The 25,529-nt window shown below is 45.2% G+C and overlaps 1 protein-coding gene across 4 annotated transcripts in view; it reads right to left on the bottom strand.

The window, feature by feature from the left end:
* The window catches only part of sfmbt2 (Scm like with four mbt domains 2), a 192,212-nt gene that overhangs the window by 141,978 nt on the left and 24,705 nt on the right, over positions 1–25,529 (bottom strand). For all 4 annotated transcript variants that reach the window (XM_038811888.1, XM_038811889.1, XM_038811890.1 and 1 more), the window contains exons 3-4: positions 22,998–23,092; positions 19,756–19,996 (exon numbers count right to left, since the gene is read on the bottom strand). In XM_038811888.1, the coding sequence (XP_038667816.1) occupies positions 19,756–19,996; positions 22,998–23,092 (336 nt within the window). The remainder of the gene's footprint in view (positions 1–19,755; positions 19,997–22,997; positions 23,093–25,529) is intronic.

Below are 25,529 nucleotides of genomic sequence, written 5' to 3'. Positions count from 1 at the left end.
GCAACGCCTGGTGGGTGGGAAGATTCAATGAGGGCTGAAGATGCAACATTAACCACAGTAAGTATATTATAATGGATTCAAAACTCAAATCAGGTTGGAGCCCTTCTTGGGCATGAAGCTGATTGCAATGTTCCCCAGCCCTCCCCAATAACATGTTCCAAAATCCTGCGGGTGGTCCTGACGTCTGCTGGCTGCGTTGTTTAAAATCTCAAAAAAAATAATTGAATTTTTGGTTGCTTGTGAGATTTAGCAACCATTAAGAGGTTTGCGACCGGGCTTAGGGGCCCATTAAATCCTGCCCTATTAGTGGAAAATTTTAGATTCGGTTCAACAAGGCTACAGGCCAAGTGCTTGAAAATGGGATTCGGATAGGTGCTTGATATCTGGTACAGACACGATGGGCCAACAGACCACTTTCCGTGCTATAAAACTCTATGACACAAACACTTAGTTCTCTTATACTTATGGCAGGATTATCAGGCCCTGCATGCCATTGGGATCATCCACTCCAATTGACTTTTGGCTAGCCCACCGCATCTCCCAAACAGATACCAGCTGCAGTGGTACCATGCTAAATTGCCCTTAGTGTCCAAAGGGGTTGGGTGGGGTGCTCTTTCCAAGGGCCAAGGGTCTTAGGGCAGATTCGATGGGCCAAATGGCCTCCTTCTGCACTGTAAATTCGATGTCTAAGTGCCAGAAAATCCCAGCCTTAAAGATTTGGAGTTGTACTCATTTTAGTGCGCTTAAGACTGCAGTGATAAAACAACAAAGTAAAGACCTGCTGCCACAATTTCATTCTTCAACAGGCTGTGGGAATCAGAACTCCACAAAATGTCATGATGATCAGTTTGCTTTAGACAATAATACAGCACTAGAAAAGTTAGGTCTCTATACTCCCACTGTGATCGGTACTTGCCACTGCAAATCCAATGCCTCTAATGCACTTCAATAATGCAACAGTCAGTATTCTTACACTGCTCTAGTAATGCTGGGTACTTGACCATGGGATTTTAGTTTGTTCAAAATCTCTACTCAGCATGATTCTGAGTAAGCAGTGGTGCAGAACATGTTTAACAGTTCAATTTAGAGTGCCAGCTTTGCACTATAAAATAGGTGTAACAACAGTTTATAGGCACTGTGACTAATGCTTAATGAAGTACCATCACACTTAATGGTAACCATTTTGCACATGGAAAATGGTCCTCCAGAACCACGTTATCCTCTTTACATATCCACTACCCCCTCCCAAACCACGATCTTGAACCGACCCAATCACTCAATCTGACACACTCCAAAATCCCCATCAGCTCCAACTTTCCACAACTACCCTGCAATCTCAGAAGGCTTCCCCGTGACTCCTCCGAGAGCCCCCACGATCTGACACCCCCTCACCCAAATCACACCTTCCACCCCAAAAAGGAAACAAAATTATGATTGCTCATTTCCATTGCTTTTATTACATGAAAATCCGTTCATAATTTATTCATATTTATTTATTCAAAGATACTGTGAAATAACTTGTCCTCAGAGAAACTACATACCAAAATGATAAAAGGTTTCACCCTACATTAGAAGGAATCCCAACTGTTAACACAACAAATGTAGCAACTAGTATTTTACAAGTAAATTTATCAATGGAACTTTTACATGCATGTGCGCTGGTTCTACTTTAGAACACAATAATCCACATTATAACATCGACAAACGAAATTCAAACAATAGCTCAGTCAGTGAGTAGCCGTCTAGAATTAATAACACAAGTAGCCATACACCAGGCAAATTCTTAATTCCCAGCTTGTGCTTAGTTAGCTGATTTGTACCAGAGCAATATCATGGACCAGGGTCAGGCAAAGTACCACCAATCTTGATGCTATCCATTAAATGTCGCTGCAATAGATGTATGTTGCATGTGGGAGCAAAGGATCAGACTTGGATTTGAAACACACTCCTCACTCAAGAATCTCAAGTTACCAGAGGAGGTGCAAGGAACCAACATACTCAGAACAAGGAGGAGGAAACGGGCAGAGAAAATTGACAAAAATAGAAAATATACATTGCATTCGCACAGATGCAAAGTTTTCTACAACAATGCTGCCATATATTTGTTTCAAACGCATATGCATAGTGCCAAAAGTCAGAAAAATATAAAAAGAAATCTACAATATTTCTTCTGGAACAGATTACATATTTATACGAAACCGCAGACTTACAACCTCAACCTGTTAAACTTCCACTTCAGTTCAGCAGATGAGTACCGGTAGTTAAATTTGTAATGGCTTGCCACAACCAAATATGCATGATTTCTGCACCACCTTTACCTCAAATTGCAAAATTAGAAACTTCAAGGGAAAGTCTGGATCAATAAAGAACTTGGACAGTGCACAGATGACAATGCCCCATAGTTTACATTTCAATCTACATTTCAATCACTTGGTCAAGCGGTGTCATACCATGTAATATGTCAAAAGTATTAGATACTGTAACTTGGTGAACTGCAGTATTTGCAAGATAGTTTACAAAATAAATAAGAACATAAGAACTAGGAGCAGGATTAGGCCATCTGGCCCCTCGAGCCTGCTCCGCCATTCAATTAGATCATGGCTGATCTTTTGTGGACTCAGCTCCATTTTCTGGCCCGAACACTATAACCCTTAATCCCTTTATTCGTCAAAAAACGATCTACCTTTACCTTAAAAACATTTAATGAAGGAGCCTCAACTGCTTCACTGGGCAAGGAATTCCATAGATTCACAACCCTTAGGGTGAAGAAGTTCCTCCTAAACTCAGTCCTAAATCTACTTCCCCTTATTTTGAGGCTATGTCCCCTAGTTCTGCTTTCACACGCCAGTGGAAACAACCTGCCCGCATCTATCCTATCTATTCCCTTCATAATTTTAAATGTTTCTATAAGATCCCCCCTCATCCTTCTAAATTCCAACGAGTACAGTCCCAGTCTACTCAACCTCTCCTTGTAATCCAACCCCTTCAGTTCTGGGATTATCATAGTGAACCTCCTCTGCACACCCTCCAGTGCCAGTACGTCCTTTCTCAAGTAAGGAGACCAAAACTGAACACAATACTCCAGGTGTGGCCTCACTAACACCTTATACAATTGCAGCATAACCTCCCTAGTCTTAAACTCCATCCCTCTAGCAATGAAGGACAAAATTCCATTTGCCTTCTTAATCACCTGTTGCACCTGTAAACCAACTTTCTGTGACTCATGCACTAGCACACCCAAGTCTCTCTGCACAGCAGCATGCTTTAATATTTTATTGTTTAAATAATAATCCCGTTTGCTGTTATTCCTAGCAAAATGGATAACCTCACATTTGTCAACATTGTATTCCATCTGCCAGACTCTAGCCCATTCACTTAACCTATCCAAATCCCTCTGCAGACTTCCAGTATCCTCTGCACTTTTCGCTTTACCACTCATCTTAGTGTCACCTGAAAACTTGGACACATTGCCCTTGGTCCCCAACTCCAAATCATCTATGTAAATTGTGAACAATTGTGGGCCCAACACGGATCCCTGAGGGACACCACTAGCTACTGATTGCCAATTTTTGTGCAAAAAGATAAAACTAAAGTTTTCAACTTGATTTTCCCCCTGAATACAATATAATATAACATAATATAAATTCACTGCAATGAAAATGTGATTGTACTAAAAAAATTATGTAGGTGGTGTAGTAGAGAAGTATAGAGGGTATAATAGTCGCAGAGATAATTCTGTAGGATGGTCAACAAGCTAGGCCACAGGGCTGAGCAAATAAACATTAATTTCTAAGGTATTCTACGCAAATAGAGGTTACAACTGCAGTAAAATACTTCATTTTCCAATAGTCTGAATAAACGCAAAAAATTGTAATTTAAACACGCCATCCAATAATAGCAAAAATTGCAACTGTGCATGTGAAAAAAACAATTCTACTGAGCTGCATAATGTATATATACCGTTTGCACCACTGAATGTTATCAAGCAATTTTAATGTGATTCCAGTGCACCATAATCATGTCTGATCAGCAAGGCTTCATATTATACAGGACAAGAAGCGATTTCTTGGAATTTGAATGCCAAATCATTTTAGGGAGTGACAAGGTGGTACATTCCCCACTACTCCCTTTAAATGCGATGTGAATATTCCAAAGATGAAACATCCTCTAACATTTCCATCTCATAGTAACACAATGGAGATGACGTTGGGGAACGGCCTGGGAGGGGAAGGAGAAAAAAAATTATACCAGGCCAAAGTTTTTTTTGGGGAGGAGGAAATTGCTACCGATCAGTGATTTTATATTACTCCTAGATATGTGTAGGATTATGAAAAATGAGTCCAACATGCCCCAGAAAATTCTGTCACTACCAACTCAAGCAGCACATTTTAAATAAACACTAGCCTAGACACTAAGTGGCAAGCAGTGGATAAAAGGCTGCAATCAGACTAGAAAGGAGAGCACATGCACATACACACGCGCGCGCGCGCACACACACACACAATGGTCTAATAATCCAGAGTCCAAGGGAAATTAGGGATGGACTACAATAGACTGGCTTTGCCAGCAAGATCCACATCCTGTGAAATTATTTTTTTTAAGAATATGCACAGGTACCAATGAAAAACCATTAATGTTGATCTGAACTACCAGTGGGAATTAAAACAGTGAGAAGAAACCAGACGTATCCATTGCTATGGCCCAGTGCATTAGGGTTGAGATCAGTAACAAAGAGTAAGGAAACAGAACTAACAGTTCCATAACTCCACATTGCAAAACTTGGATCAGCAATACCACAATACTTCAGAGCATCAATGATTTTGCTAGTTTCAGTCACACAACTTCTGTCGCACAAATTATATCATACTGTACTGCACAACTTTAAACTTGGAAAATGTACATTACAGATTATTCTCCTGGAGACAATATTGTGGACACGTGAGCTGAATGTAAGCTGACACGCAATAACTAAAAGTCTGCTCATTAACACTCAACAGATGTGGTTTTATAGAAAAGTTTACTGACCTTTTTCACAACCTAATATATAGTGCAGCAAAAGTAGGAGTTTTGGCTTGTTTAAGGCTACCTTACTATGGGATTATAAATATTCAGAATCTTGGCCATCTTTTCACATCAAAATAATAATCAATTGGGAAAAAATGAGGTCCAGGTCAGTTCACACAAACACCTTTAAATCCCACCCTTGGAAGGTTGTATTTTACATTTACATAAGAGTTTAATTTCAACCGGTGCCACAGGAATGCAAATTGCTTCTAGTCTCATCGCCAACATCAAATTTGTACTGATCAGTTTATCACTCGAAAAGTAACAGTATCGTTGTCAATTTCAAAGGCTTCAGCCAATGGGTTACAAATATTTGATATATAGTGCTACCTTTTTTATCTCTGCTGTTTTAATACAATGCAATTACCTGTGAAATTCTTCTTCCCTTTGCTGTCTTTACATAGAACATTACAGCGCAGTACAGGCCCTTCGGCCCTCGATGTTGCGGCGTCCTGTGAAATCCCTCTAAAGTCCGTCTACACTATTGCCTTATCGTCCATATGCCTATCCAATGACCATTTGAATGAATTTAGTGTTGGCGAGCCCACTACTGTTGCAGACAGGGCATTCCACGCCCTTACTACTCTGTGAGTAAAGAACCTACCTCTGACATCTGTCCTATATCTATCTCCCCTCAATTTAAAGCTATGTCCCCTCGTGCTGGACATCACCATCCGAGGAAAAAGGCTCTCAATGTCCACCCTATCTAATCCTCTGATCATCTTGTATGCCTCAATTAAGTCACCTCTTAACCTTCTTCTCTCTAACGAAAACAGCCTCAAGTCCTTCAGCCTTTCCTCATAAGATCTTCCCTCCATACCAGGCAACATCCTTGTAAATCTCCTCTGTACCCTTTCCAATGCTTCCACATCCTTCCTAATAACTTAACTATCTGACAATTCAATGAATTTTTTTCTATTTGTAATAATAATAATCATTATTACTGTCACAAGTAGGCTTATATTAACACTGCAATGAAGTTACTGTGAAAAGCCCCCAGTCATCACACTCCAGCGCCTGTTCGAGTACACTGAGGGAGAATTCAGAATGTCAAAATTACCTAACAAGCACATCTTTACTTGTGGGTGGGAGGAAACTGGAGCACCCGGAGGAAACTCATGTAGACACGGGGAGAATGTGCAGACTCCGCACAGAGAGTGATCCAAGCCTGGAATCGAACGTGTGACTCTGGCTTTGAAGCAGCAATGCTAACCACTGTGCTACCGTGCCGCCCATACATGTCTAGTAGAATGACTTTATGGAAGATTTAGTACTCATTTCATTAATTTAACTACCCTGAGAAACAAGTTACAGCCTTTCAAACAACAGGGCATGATTATTGCAACAATAATCAATTATTTTCAAATTACTTCATTGCACCAATTATAAAATCTTGTCAGTAATATTTACCTCTATGCACAGATGTTCAGTGGCAGTAATGTGCAGGTGCGTCAAACATATAGATGTTCTTTTATTTATATTACCAAATATTTACAGTACAGACAATGAAATGGAGTTCTGCTTGTGCATTTAATCCAAAGGGCCATCCAAAATCAGCCAAGAGATCTTGCATCACCTTAGCGGGTGTTATATATTCAACATTTTTGTTGAGTTCTTTTTTTATTCACTCATGAGATATGGGCGTCGCTGGCTGTGGAGCATGTATTGCCCATCCCAGAGGGCATTTAAGAGTCAACCACATTGCTGTGGATCTGGAGTCACATGTAGGCCAGACCAGGTAAGGGTGGTGGATTTCCTACCCTGAACGACTTTGTGAACCAGTCATGGTCATCATTAGACTCCAGCAGATTTTTATTGAGTTCAAATTTCACCATCTGCCGTGGCGGGATTCAAACCCGGATCCCCAGAGCATCCCCTGGGTCTCTGGGTTATTAGTCCAGCAACAATACAACAGCTGTGTAACACCATAACGGCAATCTAATTTCAAGACGTCACACTCCCAACATGTGCACTTATAAAAGCTCAAGCCTTTTTGATGAAAATGTGGCACAAGCAATAACGACATCCCATATTGCTTACATCCGCAAACACCACATGGATCTAAAAATGTAGTGCAGATATCATGCAAGCATAGGGGCAAATAGTAATGCAAAAGCAATGTGCACAAAAGGGAAATCTTTCAAATTTAATTTGCCAGTTACTCGATGAAACTCAATCTATTCTGAACATTATCATCTCGCTTTCTAAATAGAACATTTAAAAAACTTACAGGATTCAAATTTTATAGACTCTTTTGTAAAGTGCCTTTTACAAAGCATTAAAAATAAAACCATGGACGGTATCCTCCCATTTTGAAAGGAAATGCAGGGAGTTCAGCAGCACCTGTTCCGCTGGCCAGAATGGCAAGATCCCGCGTCAGAGTCAGTGCTTGGACCGTAATTATGCACCGGTGGGTTCCCCTTCGACTCCCCTGGCAGGCCAGCAGCTGATGAGTCTTCAGCTGACAGGTTTGAAGGACCCAGCATCATATTTACAGACCAGTCCAGCACACTTCTATCACTCTCTCCAGAGCGCACCAGTCTTCGAGACCCTTCAACATGTTCCGAAGCCAGAGGCAAAAGGGCTAGCAGCCTCAGGAAGAAGGCAACACCAGCTTTCAGTTCCAGGACCCTTGAGGCCCATATTCAGGGAGTGCGAGCCCACCGGCATGTTCTCTACCTCAGGGATGCCTCAAAGACATACACACCTCTCCAGCCTGGGAGGCCAATGTGGCTGTCAACCCCTCACAAATCACCATCCGGTGAGAGAGCGGACGGTCTCATCAACTCCGCCAGGATAAGTCCTCTCTCAGCTCCCTCCACTAATAAAGCTCCCAGCATAGCATCACGTGTTCAAACAGCTACTGCCTTCACACACTTGTGGGGGACACAAATCCACACTTACTTTCACAATCCCACCATCCCATCGGTCTTGTTGCTCAAACTCTTATTAGCTGCCCCTTTTGGAAAGAGCTCACCGCACACAAGACATGCATTTTACCCAACCTCCTGGTCACATCTTTCTTATGCCCCAAAGAGGCCAAGTCTGTCCACAAAAGAGTGGGGGAGGGATGGCAGAGATCATCGGTTTCCCGAGTTAGAGGAAGCTACTGCAGAGTTCACCATTGAGGACCAGAATCACACCGATGGCAACTCAGAGCATGGTCTCTCGCAGTAACCCAGGACAGAGCTAAGTTCCATCACTTTACCCAATTCTGTAATTCACATTAGCTTCGGTTCATCCACTAAAACTGTCCTTTTGTAGGTACCGTCAAACAGCTCAGCCACCAGCTCAGTGGTGGGTCGCTCTTTCTGCTGACAGGTGGTGCAATTGCAATTTGTATTCATTTACCTCTCATGAATGCTCATTAAAACAGCTGCCCGCCTGAATCCCATGAGTTCTTTCAATCTTGCATCACACCAACGGGAAGAGTGGCGTGCGCAAGACCGCCCTCAGTTTGCCAGCTCCTCTGAGGTCTCTGAGCCCTCGAAGTACGTCTGACAGAACTCAGAAAGAAGGATCACGGCCCTCACCTGCATCCTCCACCAGCACAGAGACACACCCCTTGGTGGACGTAGTTCAAGATTAGGCTCTGAGGCAGGGACAGCCCAGGTCTCAGGGACTCCAAGGGCTGCTGGAGACAAGCCACCTGCTCAGTCCCAGGCAAATGACAAGCCTCTGGAAGCAGCTCCCTATCCACATGCCTCCAATTTATATGGAGCTTCACAATGTGCAGGTAGTGATGCCACCTGTTATTTTCCAGCCACTCCCACTAATACTGGAACCGTTGTTGTGGTAGACATTGACACACGCTCCCCCCCCTCCCACCTGCCCCTCCCCCAAACCAGAGCCTACCACCTGTGTGAGTCGCCCATGCCACACTAATCTGTACCCACCCCATTTGGAGGCTGTGTGCACTGCCACTTAAAGGCCCTCTCCCCATTTTGCTGCAGTGGCTGCATGTGCCCTGCAACACAGCACTGTCCAGATAAGACATTGCTGTGTGTTACTGGGAGGGACGTGGTGGAAGGAAACCACTGTACGCCCCATGAAGACGAGTTCACCATGGAGATGGAGGACAGGAACCGGCCTGCTCCGGCAAACTGGAGCAGACCGCATCAGGATCAGCACGGCACTACGGCAGGTAGGCTTTGTATGTCGCACTCACCTTGAAGTCTCCTGACAAACTGAGGGCGGTCTTGTGCACGCCACTCTTCCCGTTGTGTGATGCAAGATTGAAAGATCGCATGGGATTCAGGTGGGCAGCTGTTTTAATGAGCATTTGATGAGATCATCAATTCACGCGACACGTGGTTAGAAGTGAACAGTGGTTTTAATCGTCTTACAACAGAGCCTGCCTGTGACACGATGAACTCCAGATGAACTGGCAGGCAGGCACTCAGCATCGACCTTTATACTTCCGGTTAGGGGAGGAGTCGTGGGTGGAACCAAGGGTGGAGCACAGCACAAACTCCCATACACTCCCAGTGCATCTCCCCCTAGTGGCAGAGCAGCGCAACTACTCGTGTGCCGAGCTTACAGAGGCATAGTACAACATGTGTAATAGTGTGAATTATGCTACTGTGATTCACCACATTCACCCCCTGTAAAAAAAATCAAGTCCGGCGGGGGTGGTGGCTGACAGATCGAGTCTGTCCGGTGGCCGAGTTGTCTGGTAGCTGGATGAGCACCGTCGGTTGGGGTACGATGGCGGACACCGGGGGCGATTCCGCCCGAGCTTCGTACCCGTCTGGTTTGACTGGGGGCGCTGGGAGCTAGCTGGCACGGGCGCACAAAAAATATGTAGCAAACTGGTAGGTGCGGGGGCGGGGAGGGGCGAGTTGGGTAGGATGTAGTGTGAGGGGTACCTCGGCGGTGGTAGTGGGGGGGTTGGATCCTGCAGGTGCTACGTCCCGGAGGGATACAGTGTCCTGACGGCCGTCAGGGAACACTACGAAGGCGTACTAGGGGTTTGAATGCAGTAGGAGCACTTTCTCTACGAGTGGGTCAGTTTTGTGCGCCCTGACGTGCGTCCGGAGGAGTACTGGGCCCGGTGTCTTCAACCATGCTGGGAGCGAAACCCCCGTGGTAGTGCCCCTGCAAAAACTAAAGAGCCGCTCGTGAGGGGTCTGGTTGGTAGCGGTACATAAGAGGGACCTAAAAGCGTGGAGCGCGTCGGGGAGGACATCTTGCCAATGGGAGATCGGGAGATTCCTGGACCGGAGGGTCAGTAGGACAGTCTTCCAGACCGTCGCATTCTCCCTCTCCACCTGCCCGTTCCACCTGGGGTTATAGCTGGTAGTCCTGCTCGAGGCGATGCCCTTGCCGAGCAGGTACTGACGCAGCTTGTCGCTCATAAAGGACGAACTCCGGTCGCTGTGTACATAGCTGGGGGAACCAAACAGGGTGAAGGTACTATGCAGGGTCCTAATGACTGTGTGGGAGGTCACACAGAAGGCAGAGGGCGGCAGAGCAGAGCTACTGATTGGCTGTTCCGGGGAAATTTGCATACGTGCAGTGCGGTCAGCCTAAAAAAAAACCAAGGGGCTGGTTTAGCTCATTCGGCTAAATCGCTGGCTTTTAAAGCAGACCAAGCAGGCCAGCAGCACGGTTCGATTCCCGTACCAGCCTCCCCGGACAGGCGCCAGAATGTGGCGACTAGGGGCTTTTCACAGTAACTTCATTGAAGCCTACTCGTGACAATAAGCAATTTTCATTTTCATTTCATATTGGGGCACGGAATAGCAAAGGGAAAACAGGAGAACTCGTCTATGACGTTCAGGAAGTACACATTCCTGTTAGTCGAGGGGAGTGGCCCTTTGAAATCGATAGCAAGGCGTTCAAAGGGCCTAGAAGCCTTGACCAGGTGGGCCCTGTCTGGTCTGTAGAAGTGCGGTTTGCACTCCGCGCAGATTTGGCAATCCCTGGTGATGGCTTTTACCTCCTTGGTGGAGAAAGGCAGATTTCGGGCTTTAATGTAGTGGGCGAGCCGGGTGACCCCCGGGTGGCAAAGGTCATTGTGGATGGCTTTTAAGCGGTCGCTCTGTGCGCTGGCACACGTCCCGCGGGACAGGGCATCTGGGGGCTCATTGAGCTTCCCCGGTTGATACATAATATTGTATTTGTAGGTTGAGAGTTCGATCCTCCACCTCTGAATTTTGTCTTTTTTAATTTTGCCCCTTTACGAGTTGTCAAACATGAAGGCAACCGATCTTTGGTCGGTGATGAGGGTGAACCTTCTACCTGCGAGGAGTGCCTCCAGTAACGAATAGCCTCCACAATGGCTTGTGCTTCCTTTTCGACTGAGGAGTGTCGAAGTTCCGAAGCGGAGGGGGTTCGGGAGAAAATGCGACTGGTCTCCCTGCCTGATTTAGTGTGGCTGGAAGAGCTACCTCTGAGGCATCGCTCTCAACCTAGAAATGGACGGCTTCATCCACCGGCCGCATGGCCGCTTTGGCGATGTCTTCCTTGATGCAGTTGAAGGCCTGGCGAGCCTCAGCTGACAGGGGAAAAAGTGTGGCCTTAAAGAGTGGGTGGGCTTTGTCCGCATACTGGGGGACCCACTGGGCATATTACGAAAAGAATCCCAAGCACCGTTTGAGGGCCTTGGGACAATGAGGGAGAGGGAGTTCTAAGCATACGGTCCGGGTCGGGACCCAGGACTCCGTTTTCCACGACATAGCCGAGGATGGCTAGTCTGGTTGTGCAGAAAACGCATTTCTCCTTGTTGTATGTGAGGTTAAGCTTCTGGGCCGTCTGGAGAAATCGGTTGAGGTTGGCATCGTGGTGCTGCTGGTCATAGCCGCAGATGGTGACGTTATCCAAGTACGGAAACGTGGCCCGCAGCCCGTACTGGTCCACCATTCGGTCCATTGCTCGTTGGAACACCGAAGGAGACCCGGAGGGTCAGTAGGACGGTCTTCCAGACCGTCACATTCTCCCTCTCCACCTGCCCGTTCCCCCTGGGGTTATAGCTGGTAGTCTTGCTCGAGGCGATGCCCTTGCCGAGCAGGTACTGACACAGCTCGTCGCTCATAAAGGACGAACCCCGGTCGCTGTGTAGAGCTGGGGAAACCAAACAGGGTGACGATACTATGCAGGGCCCTAATGACTGTGTGGGAGGTCATATCGGGGCACGGGATAGCAAAGGCCCATCGGCCTCAAACGCCGTGAAATGGCAGTCCTCCGGGCGGATTGGGAGTTGGTGGTATGGAGACTTCAGATCCACCGTGGAAAAAATCCGATAGTGGGCGATCTGATTCACCATGTCTGCAATCCTGGGGAGGGGGTACGCGTCGAGGAGCATAAACCGATTAATAGTCTGACTATAGTCTATGACCATGCGGAATTTCCCCCCGGTCTTGACGACCACCACCTGAGCTCTCCAGGGACTGTTACTGGCCTGTATGATCCCCTCACGTAAAAGCCTCCGGACCTCGGATCGAATGAACACCCTGTCCTGTAGGCTGTACCGCCTGCTGCGAGTGGCTACGGGTTTACAGTCCGGAGTGAGGTTGACAATGAGAGGTGGGGGGGGGGAGATTCGCAGCGTGGCTAGGCTGCAGATAGTGAGTGGGGGTAGGGGTCCGCCGAAGCTGAGGGTGAGACTCTTGAGATTGCATTGAAAGTCGAGTCCCAATAAGAGGGAGGCGCAGAGTTCGGGCAGGACGTATAGTTGAAAATTAGAGTAGCTAGCGCTTTGGATTGTTAGAGTTGCGACGGTGCGCCCTTGGATATGGACAGATTGGGAACCCGAAGCGAGGGAGATAGTTTGCCGTGCACGGAAAACGGGGAGCGAACAGCGTCTTACCAGATCTGGGTGTACGAAGCTCTGTGCTCCCGGAGTCGAAAAGGCACGGTGTAATGAACCCGTTGATTTGGACCGTCGTCATCGAGTTGTGGAGATGCTTTGGGCGCGATTGGTCCAGTGTGACTGCGTTGAGTTGCAGGTCGTTGGCGGCTCGGTCAGCTGCGCTGGGGTGACCCCGCGATGAGTGCCCGCTGAGGTTGCAGTCTTCAATCAAATTTTCCGAGTTTGGAGAGGATGGAGCCCAAGATGGCCGCCCCCGTGGATCGCACGTGGCGGGCGGCGAGGAAGGTGGCGTACAAGATGGCGGCCCCCATGAGTCACACGTGGTCGGCCGCGTGGTGGGGCTCCGCCAAGATGGCGGCCCCCACGGATCGCACGTGGCGGGCGGGGGCAGAGTAGAGGCATAGGCCGCAGCGTTCCAGGGCCTGCGAGTGTGGAGAGCGGTTGCTTTGTGCCGCGGGAGGGTTAGGGGCAGGGCTTTCCTTGTCAGACACACTCTGGCGTAGTGACCTTTCGCCCGCAGCTGCTGCAGGTCGCATTGCAGGCCAGGCAGCGCTGCCGCGGGTGCTGGGAATGGCCACAAAAGTGGCAGGCTGGGGCAGCATGGTGGCTGGGTGGCCGTGCGGCGCAGGCCTGGGGCAGTCGCTGGTCGGGGGCCCATGACGGGGTCGCGGAGTCCGCAGGAAACGAGGTGAGGCTACGAAATGAGACCTCCATAGTTGTAGCGAGTTCAACAGTTTCTTCTAAATTTTGAGTCCCTTTCTCCAGCAGTCGCTGGCGCACGTAATTTGATCTAAGGCCTGCAACAAAGCCATCGCGGACAGCAAGTTCTCTGTGTTCAGCAGCAGTTACTGCCTGGTAATTACAGTCCTGGGATAAGGCTTTTAAGTCTCTTAGAAATTCTTCTAGAGATTCTGTGGGGCGCTGGCGGCGAGTAGTAAAAACGTGGCGCACGTAGGCCTCATTGACGGGCCTCACGTACATTTTGTCGAGTAGGGCCAGGGCCTCTGTATATGAGCCCGGTACAGTTTAACTGAGTAGATATACAATGGCTCACCTTTGCGTGCAGTAGGCTGAGTTTCTGCTCCTCCGTCGTTTCTGGGGTGCTTGCTTCAGCCAGGTAGGCCTTAAAACATCGGAGCCAATGAGAAAAGATTTATTTCGCCTCTGCATCCTGTGGGTCGAGTTCCAGTCGATTAGGCTTGAGGGCTGATTCCATAGTCGTTCCTTACTGTTTCTTAAGACGATTAAATTGATGAGACCATCAATTCACGCGACACATGGTTAGAAGTGAACAGTGGTTTTAATCGTCTTACAACAGAGCCTGCCTGTGACACGATGAACTCCAGATGAACTGGCAGGCAGGCACTCAGCATCGACCTTTATACTTCCGGTTAGGGGAGGAGTCATGGGTGGAGCCAAGGGCGGAGCCCAGTACAAACTCCCGTACACTCCCAGTGCATCTCCCCCTAGTGGCAGAGCAGCGCAACTGCTCGTGTGCCGAGCTTACAGAGACATAGTACAACATGTGAAATACAGTGTGAATTACACTACTGTGATTCACCACAGCATTCATGAGATGCAAATGAATTCAAATTGCAATTGCACACCTGTCAGCAGGAAGAGCGACCCACCACTGGGAGAACTGCAGCGGGATTTAACATGGGCGTGTTTCTGTCTTTTTGGTTCTTGCCAGATTCACTGCCTTAGTAGCCCCCTCCACCCCTCCCCATCAAACCCGTCGCGGGCGGGTTGGGAGATTTCCATCCTAAATGTCTGTCACCAAATAAATAACTAAGTCAAATAGGTGGTATTTGTGTGAAGTTCACAATCTCTTCTTGTTACATTTCTATGTTTGCTTTACACAAACTTACCAATCTCTCACAAGACTGACAAACTAGACACAAGTTCAGTTTATTTGAAGATAGAGTACAGGATGACTTGGCAAACAGATCTATTTTGTAGATTCAGAAACTATTGCTCATGAGCACAGCACAACTACAATTCTACATACACGCAAGCAGGCTGCTGGACCCTGCTGCTCTGGATCCAGGATACTCGTTCATTTGCATATTCCCTTAATGGGATATCACACTAGTCATCACTACGCCCAAACATTCAACTTGATGCAGCAAGTCCACAATACCACTGGCACAATTTTACATACTGCATCTCCTTCCTATGAAGGTCTCTTGCGGACAGTGTTATCATCTAGAAATCCTTCTTTTTGTATAAAATATTTAGATGCTGAGTTAAGCATCATTTGCCTGGGTTGCAAGAGCATTTATTAAGCCAAGAAGCATCTTTTGGGTATCTGTACCCTAATTTTGCTATACAATCAGCATCCACAAAGGTCAATTTCATAAAGATATCTATCATAGTTATAGTTCATTATCTTAAGGCATGTTTAAAAGAACCAAGTAACTCTCGACAAATGCAATCAATTCAAATTATTTCCTCAAGGAACAGCTCCTTTATTAAACCAGCCCACCCAAAGCCAGCAGCACCCATGATCAAATACCGATATAAATGACATTGGACACAACCCTCCTTACTTCCTGGAAGGCCATTCCAAACACCCATATCTAAATGCATGCCCTTTTTAGGTGGAAACTAGGCAGATCACAAGAGATTTCTATCTGGGAATTAATATTGGCCCCAAGGTTTATAAAAGTTGGCAAGAAATGTATAAAGGCGAAAAAATTTAGGAAGGCAGTTTTAAAGCAAAGTTGATGAAGCAATAGAAAAGCAAAGTACTGTGGAATTGGTAATCTAAATTATAAAAAAATGTAGAAATACTCAGCAGATATGGCGGCATCTATGGGGAGAGAAACTGTAAACGTTTCAAGTCTGTGATCTTGTATGAGTAATTGCTGTCAACAAATGGAAGGATGAATTAATGTGGGGCACATAGCAAACTTTGGAAAAACTAGAGTTTATGGAGGGTGCACAATGGGAGTGCTACAAGCAATGCTTTCAAGCAGTGGAGTCGCAAGGTGTCTACGAGCATGTGCATGGGTTTCAGCATTTTGAAGAGTTAAACTAAGGACAGAAGTGGGCAATATTGCAAAGGTCAAGTAAGCACCTGGATAGTGGATAAAATGTAGGATTAAAAGCTCAAAGTCAAAAGATGGCACTTGTCCGGTTCAGTTGAGAGTGTGATTGGGGAGCATGACAGAATCAATGGCAATACAGAATTGGTGGTGTAGGGTGAAACAAAATGGTGAAGCGTTCCACTAAGCACAAAAAAAAAATCAGCAATCTGGCTGCAAATGGCACTGATTTTAAGGGGTTTTTTGCTCAAGGTTCCACTCACTCATTTGGATATGACGGAGTCTGCAACTGTCCGTGACAAGCCCAAAAACGGGCAGCATTCTGGAAAGCAGTTTTCTGAAACATTTTTTGCAATATATTCCAAAACAATAACCAGGTGCAGTTTTATGCCTAGTCTACAATTGGAGTGTAACCGGATTTTAAATAACTAAAAATGACTTTAAAAAATCCATATATAACCACCTACATTGAGGACGGATGTCAGCTTCTTAGTAAATCAAAATCTATCACTATTCCTGCACCCAAAACAAATAATTTGAGCCTCTTTAAAGACCCACAATGAAAGCTCACAATGGCAACTAATTCATTTTGGCAGGAATTTGATCGAGCAACATAGTCAACCATAATGAACACCCTGGAAACAGAAGGGAGAATAAGAGCAAGATGCTGCACCACAGTTGCTGTCAAATATGACGCGGTTCACACCTTGACTAAAACTGTGCCATGAATCTAAACTTCTCCAATATATGCAGGCCTAGCTCTTTGAGCCCATCTGGATAGCTAAAATGTTTTAAATTGGTAATTAATCTTGTGGCCCTCCTCAGAGTTTCAATTCCCGATCATGTGAGGGGTCCAAAACTGATCACAGCATTCTAACGGAGACCAAGCCAAGGTCTTTTATAAAGACAAAATGGAATGCTTTGTTTTGTAGTAAATTGGTCAAATGAATACATCCTAGAACCTAGCTTGCTTTAGCTACAGCTTCATGAACATTTAGGGAGTTACTCACTATAATACCCAGACCTTTTATTTCACGGCTGGCATCAAATCTGCTTCTGTAGGATGCAAGTTCATCCAGCTATGTCTATACAAAGTATGGTGACCTTGCAGGTTAAAGACCACAATATAATACTGTACTTCAAATATATGTTCAATCCCCAAAAACAAATAATCTTTTTAAAAAAAAAGACATTACTTTCTTGAAAAAAGAACAATACCATTTTGAAAGACATTCATCATTACAGTTCACTAAGCACACTGGTGCAAAAGAACGTTTTATGTAGTGGTCTGAAATGGGCAGATTTCAGATGAGGATAAATGATCGCATCTTAGTAACTATCCGAGCAAGTCCTGTTACACAACAACAGTTTGAGATGAGTCATTACATCTTAAAAAAAGTTTAAATAGAAATTAAATGATTGACTTAAATAAATTGAGAAAACAATAGCTCATTCAATTGTCTCTCAGACACAATACTTAAATATAAAGACTTGTCTGCACATGTCCAAAATTATATTGATTACATTTAATTACAAAATGGCACAAATGTATAAATTATTTTTATGCAATGTGTAATTTTGTTTCTCAGATGCCAAACATCTTTTCAAATTTACAAACCTTTCAAGATGTCATGTGCAAACAATGTCTGCTACAAGAATACCCCAGAGACTATTGCCTGTAATGTTCCCGAGAATTTTATATGCTGAGAAAACCGGTCCACACATTTAGCTGCAGAAAAATGGCTTAGCTTTATGAAAATCATGCCTTCATGCAAAACAACAGAAGAATCTTTCACTGAGAAGCAACTGCATTGCGTGGAAACATAGTATTAATAAATGGTATTTATTCCACATGATTTATTGGTTAATACTTTCCAAAATATTCAAAATAAGATTTTAAAATATCAAATTGTGTCAAAAATGGTCAAATGATTTAAAGAAAAATGACAAAGTGGAGAATTGGTGCTGATCCAACCTCATACTCTGACTGAAAAGAATAAATGAAGTTCTTAAAAAAGCAAACTACAAATTATTTTGGTTTATATTGAAAATGGATTGCTCGCATTTTGTCATTACTGAAACAATACCAGAAACAATGCAGGGAGTAGAATCGCAAGATCTGGAATTGGCCCCTGAACTTTCCTAATGTGTGGGAAATAATTGCAAATAGACCAGAAGCTGTGAAACCATCTAAACTAAGGCCCAAGTTTCCATCCCTGGGTCAGCACAGAGTCAGGTGATTTCTTAGCTTGGCAACATTTAAAATTCATTCACCCACAGGTCAGATTTTCAGTGGGGAGGCGGGGGGGGGGGAGAGGAGAAGAGAGGAAAGAGAGAAACAACCCTTAAACAATCTGCAGGCTGGGCGCAAGAACGGTGTTTAAATAAATAAGCAATACAAAATAAACCCCTCAGGCCTCCCCCCCCCCACACACACAATATCCAATTCGTGCCAGCCCTGCGCACCCAGCCACTCATTCTCCTATGGCAACCATCGCCCCATGCCAACTTGGTGCTAACTCATGTCAACCCTTTTCCCCCACTGCCCTTTACCTTACCCCTTCATGCCAGCTCACTGCCCTTTCCCCTTACCCACTTCATGCCAACTCACCTACTATCCTTGGACACTTTCTGGATGGATTTTTGACAGATTAGACAGTTTGTATATACAAATATGCGTAAAAATGTACCATCTTCAGTTTAGGAATCCCAAAGTCCCAACTGGGGCTGTTTAGCACAGGGCTAAATCGGTGGCTTTGAAAGCAGACCAAGGCAGGCCAGCAGCACGGTTCAATTCCCGTATCAGCCTCCCCGAACAGGAGTCGGAATGTGGCGACTAGGGGCTTTTCACAGTAACTTCATTTGAAGCCTACTTGTGACAATAAGCGATTTTCATTTCATTCATTCAAGTGTATCTTAACTCTCCCAAAGTTGTACCGGAACACTATCCAAAGGTGTGATGTACTTCTCCAAAGCAGTACCCTGGTTATTTATAAGAATCCACCAATCCGGACTTCCTTTGAGCTGTTCTAATCTGCACGCTCCAAATCCTAACCTATTTATTCCAAAATCCCACTTCAGTGGAAGCAGCTGACAATTTAAATGGACAGCTTCCTCCATGAGTCGTGCATGTGTGAACCCCGGCCCACATCCAGACCCACTCAGTGAAGATAGGGAATGCTAGGTTCAGGAGCGGGACTGAGATACTTTGGCCATTTCTGGGATTTTCACCATGATGGAAAGGTTCACTGTTGTGGTGAAAATCTGAGCCTAGGTGTCATGATTGCCAGTGAATACACTACCAGTACATGCAATAAACAGCTCAAATAACAGCAATTCAACCTCCTATAGACCCAAATCATTTCATTACTTGCTCCATTACCATCTGCTTTTGTCTTGCAGCATCATTCATTTTGTCATTTAATTTCTCCTGCACTCCCAACATAACACAAACCTTTGCTTTTGTTCTCCTCCCTGACTCTGTAGTAACTTCACAGTTTTCAGTTTTGAAGAAAGGTGATCAACCTCAAATGTTAACTCTGGTCGGCCAGATTTTCACAGGCTGACACCGGAAATTTAAAAGATGGCAGGCAGGATCCTGATGGGGAAGTCACACCCATTTTCAACATTTGTGCTCGCAGTAGGGGGTGGAGCATGAATCAGTATCCCAGCACTGTGCTAAACATATTACGTTGATCTTACTGCTTACACATTAATTTTATTTTTCTTGTGCTTTCTTCTCAGAACATGTCCAAGAACTTAAGTCACCTGTTTTGTGCTGTCAATCTCTGTGATTCCTAATTATCAGGGATAATCCATAAATCCTACCTTTCGGAGGTCTCAGTCCCTTTTTATTTTGTGAACACCATCCAACAGGGTGCAAATTAGCAGTCATGACATCACACCAGAAATCTGCCCTGCGATCATCTCCATATCCACTGTAGCGCAGGAGTAAAAGCTGACCGCATGTTGTGATGATTGTGGCTACCCAATAGGTATCAGGATTACTTTTATTAGCGACTTCCAACTTCATCCCTGGCTGGAAACTGCTTTGGAGACTGATTTCCACCTGTATATAAATGTTTTAAAAACACCCATTATTTATTCAGTTAATAACTAGTCACCAGTCCCAGTTTATGGAGGACAATGGTCCGAGCAGAATCACCTGAATTACATAGTACTGATAGAACAGAAAAGAGGTTCAATGCCGCTATTTATACTCCACCCAAACCTCCATCATCTACGTCCATCAAATGCATTATTTTATTCCTTGCTCCGGCTTATCATGCTTCAATGATATTCACCTCAATTACTCGACTATCATAGATTTAAGGCCTCTATTTCTTGGCTGTCCCTCAAGTGGGGACACCTTCTGTAAGTCGATCGTATTAAACCCTTTCATAGTCTTAAGCACCTCAGGCCTTTGAGAGAAAAGAGCTCCAACCTATTTAATTTTTCCCAATCAGTATAACCTTCAAGTTATAATATCACCCGAGTCATTTTTTTTTCCTAACTTCTGCAATGCTTCTATATTCTTTTTACAATTTTAATGACCAAGAAAGGCAGCGGTAGGAAGGAAAAGATTTATTTTACTTATAACAATAAGCTGCCCACTGCAGTAACAGCCTACATTCACAGTCCCCATTGGACAACCAACATGTTGGTCCCTGCTCGGGTCTAGGAAGCTCATACTCCACAGGGTTATCAAAGGCACCTCGGTGAATGTTTGCAATGCATCTTGCAGCTGGTACACTGCGCCAGTCATAGAGAGTGACTTTACAAGGTGGTGGATGGGAGTGCCGATCAAGCCGACAAGTGTCCTGATGGTAAATTTTAGGAGGCCATGATGGAATCCACGTCGAGTAGTTCAAAGAAACTTGCGCCCCCCCCCCCCCCCCCCCCCCACTCCTCCTCTAACCAAGTCAGGCGAATCCTCCGATATCTGTGGGGAAGGAGGGCACTGAATTCTGGTTGGGTGGCATGCACACAAGGTGCCGGATTGGGTTGTGTGAACCTGGAAGGCGAATGCCGCTTCAAATTGGAATGTCTCGGTGGCTGCTGTACTCTTGACTCCCATCAAGATTTTCAATGCTCGAATTTCCATTTCCGAATCGATGTCCACGACCTCAGACATCTCGCCGTCTTGGCCCACTGGGGCTCCGTTTCGCGCTTGTGCGGCATCATAGTCGACTGGGTGAAAACTTTACACTCACAAGGAAACTTTCAAAGAATTGGTCACTTGGACCAAATATGATCAAGGTGCTTTCGCATGATTCGACCTTGGGACTTGTATTTGACAGGAAACTGGCCACATCTGGTGGAGGATAGCACTTGTCTGCAAAGTTTCGAACGTGCAGAAAAATCACCTGGTCTGGTGGGTTGACGTTGAATGGCGAAACGCCCTTGAAGCTCATGGTTGAGATGCACTTTTCGCACTTATGTCAGGGAAAATCATACTAAGGCGGGTTCAAAGCTTGCCCTACCAATCGGCATTTCAGCTGGGGCCACCCAAATCACTGCGTGTGGGTGGTCCTGCAGCAAAATAGGCAAAAAACCAACTTGATGTCCATCAAACCAGAAGACTGCTTCTGGAGGCCTCTTTTGAACGTCTGTACTGCCTCCTCCAATAAACCATTAGTAACTGAGTGGTACGGGACGGCATGAATGTGCTGTACCCACTTCGCCTTCAAAAATCCCGAGAACTCCTCACTCATGAAAGCCGGTGTCTGCAACAAGCAGTTTGGAGATGCCATGCGTGCAAAGTGACAATCAAAATTTCGATGATTGACCGGGAGGTGACTGCCACTATTTTATGGACCTCTAGCCATTTTGAATGGACGTCAATTAATAGGAGGCATATTGAACCAGCAAAACTGGCATGCAATTATGCCCTCGGCCATTCAAGCCATTCCCAAGGTTGAAGCGGCGCAGCCAGTGGGAGCTTCTGGTGCTCGACATCGCTGGACCAACTTTGCAATGTCCACATCCAGGCGCTGCCACCAGATAACTTTGTGAGAATCGGGTCTGTTGGAGTCCATTCATGGACCCGAGACACCATAACAGGCACAGAATCCAAGAAGTTTAGAGTGGCGACCCTCTGTCCATCCTGGGAGGGCAATGTGGGACTAGTCGGTAAAGGCAAATGGGTCAGTGTGTCGGCGTTTGCTATCTCGGTCCTCGGCTGATGCTCGAATGAACATTAGTAGGCGGTCAACAGCAGGGCCCAGCGTTAGATCCTCGTGGAGACAATGGACAGGATCTCTTATGGGCGGTAATAAGTGAAGTGAAATGGCGGCTGTAAATGTATGAAATTATTTCACTGCGTAGATCACTGCCAGATCGTCCTTTCGATCTGTGGATATTTACATTCTGACAGAGAGGCGAAAGCAATCAGCTGTTCCACGCCATTCTCCACTCGATGTGACAGGGCGACAGGGCGGCCCCAATATCGTAAAGCAATCCATCGCAGGTGACGAGTAAGGGTTTGGTGGGATCATAGTGGGTTACTGACCCAGAAGACAATAATTCTCTCTTTACCTGCAGAAGAGCGTTTCCTGCGGCTTCCTCCACGTCGGCACTTGAGTCGGAGATGTAAGGGGGCCAATATGGTTGCAAGGTTCGGAATGAACTTGCCGTAACAGTTAACAAGTCCTAAAAATGAACAAAGTTCTGAGGCGTCCGTCGCGGTGGGGATCTGCTAAATCATAGAATTAGCGCAGGAGGACATTCGGCCTATCGAGTCTCCACCAGCCCTTGGAAAGAGCACCCTACTTAAGCCCACGCCTACACCCGTAACCCAGTATCCCACCTAATCTTTTTTTGGACACAAAGGGCATTTTAGCACGGCTAATCCGCCTAACCTGCACATCTTTGGACTGTGGGTTCTGATTTAAAACGTATTTGAGTCACTCCTGCTGCTCCACATAAAGATGAACGACATACCACAGCATAATATATTAAATACTTCACATAATGCCCCAAAATAGATAGTTCTTAAAATTATAAACTACAGATGAGGCAAAATTATATTGGGCATTAATTTCATTATATTCAAGAGTTGACATACGTACGTGTTTGAATGAGTTGTGTGGTGCAGGACTTGCACCCGTTTCTTCAAGATAATCATCCCAGTTGAAATCAACATCCTCGCCCCCAGAGCCTACATCTGTTTAAACAGGATAAAGAAGAGGTTTAGCATCTGGGTTTATCTTACTTCATGGTTTAAAACTGAAGTACCTGACAGTTATCCATAATTACAATTTTCTGCCTTTACAGGCAGCACCTGATGAGCCCAACTTGGCATAAGCAAAGTTCTTTGAGGATCACTCAGTTATGAAGATATTGAACATTTTTACAATTTTGAAGGAATATTATTTTCAGGAATTGCAATGGTTTCTGACTCTGCAGCTGGCAGGACCAGTCAGTCAAGTACAAAAGTCAGCAATATTTGTGATTTCATAATACTGATTGCCTGCAAGTTTGAAGCATTGCAGTGGAGAAAAAAAATGTTACTAAACGGAATGCAAACACAACAACATGAAATGAAAATTGCTTGTCACAAGTAGGCTTCAAATGAAGTTACTGTGAAAAGCCCCTCGTCGCCACATTCCGGCGGCTGTTCGGGGAGGCTGGTACGCGAATTGAACGGTGCTGCTGGCCTGCTTTGGTCTGCTTTCAAAGCCAGCGATTTAGCCGCGTGCTAAAGCAACCCCTGAACATGAGAATATAAGAACTAGGAGCAGGAGTAGGCCATCTGGCCCCTCGAACCTGCTCCGCCATTCAATGAGATCATGGCTGATCTTTTTTTGACTCAGCTCCACTTTCCGGCCCGAACACCATAATCCTTAATCCCGTTATTCATCAAAAAACTATCTTTATCTTAAAAACATTTAATGAAGAAGCCTCAACTGCTTCACTGGGCAAGAAATTCCACAGATTCACAACCCTTTGGGTGAAGAAGTTCCTCCCAAGCTCAGTCCTAAATCTACTTCCCCTTATTTTGAGGCTATGCCCCCTAGTTCTGCTTTCACCCACCAGGAAACAACCTGCCCACATCTATCCTATCTGTTCCCTTCATAATTTTATAAGTTTCTATAAAATCACCCCGCATCCTTCTAAATTCCAACGAGTACAGTCCCAGTCTACTCAACCTCTCCTTGTAATCCAACCCCTTCAGCTCTGAGATTAACCAAGTGAATCTCCTCTGCAGACCCTCCAGCGCCAGTACGTCCTTTCTCAGGTAAGGAGACCAAAACTGAACACAATACTCCAGGTGTGGCCTCACTAACACCTTATACAATTGCAGCATAACCTCCCTCGTCTTAAACTCCATCCCTCTAGCAATGAAGGACAAAATTCCATTTTCCTTCTTAATCACATGTTGCACCTGTAAACCAACTTTTTGCGACTCATGCACTAGCACACCCAGGTCTCTCTGCACAGCGGCATGTTTTAATATTTTGCCATTTAAATAATAATCCCTTTTGCTGTTATTCCTACCAAAATGGATAACCTCACATTTGTCAATATTGTATTCCATCTGCCAAACCCTAGCCCATTCACTTAACCTATCCAAATCCCTCTGCAGACTTCCGGTATCCTCTGCACTTTTTGCTTTACCACTCATCTTTGTGTCGTCTGCAAACTTGGACACATTGCCCTTGATCCCCAACTCCAAATAATCTATGTAAATTGTGAACAATTGTGGGCCCAACACTGAACCCTGAGGGACACCACTAGCTACTGATTGCCAATCAGAGAAACACCCATTAATCCCCACTCTTTGCTTTCTATTAATTAACGAATCCTCTATCCATGCTACTACTTTACCCTTAGTGTAATGCATCTTTATCTTATGCAGCAACCTTTTGTGTGGCACCTTGTCAAATGCTTTCTGGAAATCTAGATATACCACAGCCATTGGCTGCCCGTTTTCTACCATACTAGTAATGTCCTCAAAAGATTCTACTAGTTAGACACGACCTGCCCTTTTATGAACCCATGCTGCGTCTGCCCAATGGGATGCCTCGCTATTTCTTCCTTGATGATAGATTCCAGCATATTCCCTACTACCGAAGTTAAGCTCACAGGCCTATAATTACCCGCTCTCTGCCTACCTCCTTTTTCAAACAGTGGTGTCATGTTTGCTAATTTCCAATCCGTCGGGACCACCCCAGAGTCGAGTGAATTTTGGTAAATTATCACTAGTGCATTTACAATTTCCCTAGCCATCTCTTTTAGCACTCTGGGATGATTTCCATCAGGGCCAGGAGACTTGTCTACCTTTAGCCCCATTAGCTTGCCCATCACTACCTCCTTAGTGATAACAATCATCTCAAGGACCTCAGCTGTCATAGCCTCATTTCTATCAGTCACTGGCCTGTCATTTGTGTCTTCCACTGTGAAAACCGACCCAAAAAACCTGTTCAGTTCCTCAGCCATTTCCTCATCTCCCATTATTAAAAAGCCCTTCTCATCCTCTAAAGGACCAATATTTACCTTAGCCACTCTTTTTTGTAGAAACTTGTACTGTTTTTATATTCTGAGCAAGTTTACTCTCATAATCTATTTATCTCTTCTTTATAGATTTTTTAGTAGCTTTC

Source organism: Scyliorhinus canicula, chromosome 11 (assembly GCF_902713615.1).
Source record: "Scyliorhinus canicula chromosome 11, sScyCan1.1, whole genome shotgun sequence".
NCBI classification, from domain to species: domain Eukaryota; kingdom Metazoa; phylum Chordata; class Chondrichthyes; order Carcharhiniformes; family Scyliorhinidae; genus Scyliorhinus; species Scyliorhinus canicula.
Note: the sequence above shows the minus strand (reverse complement) of the source record. Positions and strands in the feature narration are given on the sequence as shown.